At 36.7% G+C, this 4,361-nt stretch overlaps 1 protein-coding gene across 1 annotated transcript in view; it reads left to right on the top strand.

Moving 5' to 3' along the window:
- Positions 1-4,361, top strand: part of LOC105157550 (AP-4 complex subunit epsilon) — a 12,353-nt gene that overhangs the window by 2,300 nt on the left and 5,692 nt on the right. Inside the window, exons 3-6 of the mRNA XM_011073995.2 lie at positions 1,599-1,814; positions 1,905-2,015; positions 3,533-3,730; positions 3,838-3,969. Of these exons, the coding sequence (XP_011072297.1) occupies positions 1,599-1,814; positions 1,905-2,015; positions 3,533-3,730; positions 3,838-3,969 (657 nt within the window). The remainder of the gene's footprint in view (positions 1-1,598; positions 1,815-1,904; positions 2,016-3,532; positions 3,731-3,837; positions 3,970-4,361) is intronic.

The raw sequence follows: 4,361 nt of genomic DNA, 5'->3' as shown, positions 1-4,361 counted from the left end.
AACTTTCATTCAAGTAATTGCAGGCATAGTTATTAATGGCGCGCCGCGTGCCGCACATGCGCTGGCTCAGCGCCATTTTACAAAAATGGCGCTGAGTTGCTTATGGCGACGCTATTCTGCTCCATAAACCATGGCGCAGAGGCGCGCAATAGTGAAGCAGGCTTAAAAGAAACTGGGCGAAGCCCAGTTTTCCTCAAACACTGGGCCCAGTGTAAATAAAGGCTGGCTTTTTAGCCCAGCCTTTATTTGAGCTGGTTTATTAAAAAATAAATTAAAAAAATCAAGATGTCTTGCAAAACGAGTGAAATTAGAAATGTACGATTTCTTAACTCATCTTGCATGTTTGGAACTCTTTTCTTTTCCCTAAAACTTATTATTTGGCAAGTTTCTTTTATGGTATGATGATTAAAGTTATTTCTAGTGTTTAAATTTATTTATTTGTGCATTATTGATGTGAATATATACTCATGTATGAAATATATAATTTATTTATGTACATGTATGTGCGTTGTACTATAAAAATGTGCGCGCCTCACCGTGCACTATGGCTCCAGGGGACCCTTGCAGAACAAGATTATATGTATGGGTGTCTATATGTTGTGAAATGAGGAGGAAAATGGTAAAAGTGGGAAACAAGTAAATGCAGTTGATATGGATTGTTGGGTTAATGAGGGAAAAACATGACGTTGCACCTTTGCCTTTTGAAAGTTTGGCTTCTGCAAAATGAAAGAGTTGTGTGATTCCTCCCTTTATCCATATCAACTGCATTGAGTTCAGGGTCCATATTTTAGTACAACTATTTAGAAGAAAGTCCTCTTTGAAAAATACTCCTGTTACAGCTCAAAAGATTTTAAATAGGACTTTTGTGTTTAAATTGAAGAAAATGGTAATGCTGTCTTTACAAATGGACATAGATATAGACTTAAAAAGTTTCAATCTTCTGGCATTCAAACTACTGTATACGCTGAAAATTGTAATACAGAGTTAATATCCCATGCAATGTTCATTTCTCCATAAATAAGAAAAGGGTTTTCGAGAAGCATAGTTAACATCTTGTTGTGTCTTGATGTATAAAGTGTCTGGAGGAATTCTTCGACATCTATTTGGCTTAATATAGCCCTTCATCGTTGTCTATTTCATTCTTTGAACAGGTTTCGTTTCCTCTCCTAGTAAGACTAGGCTAGCTAACGAGCTTTTCTTTTAATTATTTGGTGCCGGTTCTGTATTGCAACCAGTTTCAAAAGCATAGTCATGAGGTTGCTTCATTACATATGCATGCTAGGGTCTTCCTTTTTCCTGCTCTTTTCCTTTCTTGGAGAGAGGATTATATGTTGACAACACCCTGCATCTGTCACACGTATGTACTTGTTATATATTAGATATGTTCCCTAAAAAATATATGTTAGATCAGCATGACTGCTTATATGCCTTGCAGCATGCATCTTTTTCTCATGGCACTTGGAAAGCTAATTCATTGCAGAGGACGTGGATGACTGTATAGATGTAGGCTTTTACATGGAAGACCATCTACATTTCTCCACTTTGTCATTATTGTATCTGTTCACTCTTTGTTAATAAATTTCTCCTTTTGTTTACAGATCAAATTGTTGAAAATATTGGCCTTACTGGGTAATGGTGACAAAAAGGCCAGTGAACAAATGTATACAATTGTAGGTGACATAATGAGAAAATGTCATTCAACAAGTAATATAGGGAATGCGGTTCTTTATGAGTGCATTTGCTGTGTTTCCTCACTGCATCCCAATCCAAATTTGCTTGGAGCTGCCGCTGATGCCATTTCAAAATTTCTGAAAGTCTGTGGTCTGCAACTTATTTTCAATTTATTCAGATTTCAGTTTTCTTTTCTATGTGCTCTAACATGACTTTTTGTGTCTGATTGACAGAGTGACAGCCACAATCTGAAATATCTCGGTATTGATGCTCTTAGTCGTCTAATAAAGATAAGCCCAGAAATAGCTGAGCAGCACCAACTGGCTGTCATTGATTGCTTAGAGGTGAGAGATACTCTTCTAGTGATTAAGTGGAAGAGGACGGTTTTTGATTTGATGTCTTCTCTTTGTTTTTTTTTCCTTTTTTCTTTTTCTTTTCGGGGGGTGGGGGGTTGTTTGTGTATAATTGATTTGATATCGCTGATTACACTGTTGGAACCAGGGCTGCTTTTCTTTAGTTTTGTATTCATACTTGTCCCAATCTTCTTAAATGCCTAACTAATGCAGTAGCTTTCTTTATGTGGGTTTACTGCCTATCTTGCTACTTCTTTTTTCAAACGTTCTATAGAATGTGCTTGCCCTCTGTAAACCAATCAACATTCCCTCCTCTTCTCCTCATTCTGTTGTCATTTCCAGATCACACACCTGGATGAGGTTATAAAGTTTGTTAATATTTGCTTTTGTACATTGACACATGCAGAATTATAAGTACAATGTGGGGCAGTGAAGCTTGAATTTTGAGTCCTCAAACATTTGATTTTTGTTGCAGTCGGCTTTCATAAGAACTTTGTTTTGTTGTACTGTTAGATAAAAATGCAAAACAAGAGTATTGGCCTGAAAACGCTAGTGTCTGACAGCATACTACTGTATATAATATTTCTTTTCCTTCACCAAATGTTAGACAAGAAACTCATTTTCTGAATATGGAGACGCATTTAAGTACCAGAATTGTCATTTCGCATGGGATTGGTTTGACAAGTGTTCAATTTTGTTGTGATGGTGTCCTCAACTGCAGAGTATTTTGCTTGCCAAAAGGTCAACGCTAGTAGATTTAACTTCATAGCGAAAGTTGTCCAACTTTTGAAGAGCATTTTACCCAGAACAATTTCGCGATCAATATGAAGACTGCAATCAAAGGGGCATTGTACTCCTTGTCTTTGGACCAGCAGTGCCATCAGGGAATGTAGGTTGGTTGCTTTGTAGGCTATCCAAAAAGTTAAGTAGCGTTGCCTCAATTCATGGGCAGAAAATGTTGGGTGTTATCTTTGAGGCTAAGCCACTGGGAAGCAGATGGAACTAAGTTTTGTACGGAAAGGCACGATGACAAGGGAGAAAAAGAGGATGTAGGGTACATAATCAGAGAGTTGAAGCAGGATTAGGAACTTACGGTGTAGATTTTAGTCATGTTTGATGTGTTTTGTTTGCATCATCTTTTTGGTTGTGGATAGGGTAGCTTGTATTGCTCATAGGTGAGTTGAATAAAGTTTCCTTAGGCGCTTGGAAAAGAATAAAAACAGCTTCTAGCTCATAATCTTGTTGTCAGTTACAACTCTCTTTTTCATGATCTCACCAAGATGTTGTTAAAATTAGTCTCATATTGATTTTGTCTGATCTCCCACTTTCTTAAGCAAAGATAATTTTGTTCTTCTCCTTGAAATCCATCTTGATTTTTTGTAGGTAAAGAGTAGTTGGCTCTACATCTTTCCTTGTAATTTTGTTTTGATGTGCTAATGACAATGGTATGAATGAGTTTGTCCTTCATCTCGACTTCACTCTGATGTCTGGCATGCTGCATGATGTAGGACCCAGATGACACCCTAAAGCGCAAGACCTTTGAACTGCTCTATAAAATGACCAAATCATCAAATGTCGAAGTAATTGTGGACCGTATGATTGACTATATGATAAGGATCAATGATAACCATTACAAAACTGAAATAGCATCCAGATGTGTCGAACTGGCAGAACAATTTGCACCAAGCAACCAGTGGTTTATACAGGTTTTTTTCCTGACTTGTACTCTTCCATGAGTTTTTCTCATGGCATTACTTATATATTTATGGAGTTTTTGATTTTCCCAATCTTTTTCCTGTGTTTTATTGGTCAGACCATGAATAAAGTATTTGAGCACGCAGGGGACCTGGTGAATACCAAAGTTGCACATAACTTGATGCGTCTGATTGCTGAGGGTTTTGGTGAAGATGATGATACTCCAGATAGTCAGCTTAGATCATCAGCAGTATGTTTTTTGGATCTAACAATGGTTCTTTTCCATGCATTTGGTGTCAGCTTACATAATCATACACCATCATATTATAAAATCATTTTTTACATTCAAATCCTTTCTTCTTAGCTTGCATTTTATTTAACGGAATTTGCAGTGTATGTTATTGCTCTAAACTTAAGCATGTTGATGTGCTAGTAAAATACACTCCTTTATATGCATGGCCTCAGGATAATAATATGATTTTTGTACATTTAAAATTTGTTATGTTGACAATTTCCTTTTCACTAGCGCATTAGGATAAGTTGGGAATAGAGAGCAAAATTCCCTTGAGAATAATAATTTTAGGATAAATTACAGAAAACATGTTAAAGTAAGCTTCAGCAGGCAAAAGTCCATGGATGTTT

Source organism: Sesamum indicum, linkage group LG1, assembly GCF_000512975.1.
Source record: "Sesamum indicum cultivar Zhongzhi No. 13 linkage group LG1, S_indicum_v1.0, whole genome shotgun sequence".
In the NCBI taxonomy this organism is placed as follows: domain Eukaryota; kingdom Viridiplantae; phylum Streptophyta; class Magnoliopsida; order Lamiales; family Pedaliaceae; genus Sesamum; species Sesamum indicum.
This window is presented reverse-complemented; position numbering and strand designations above follow the sequence as displayed.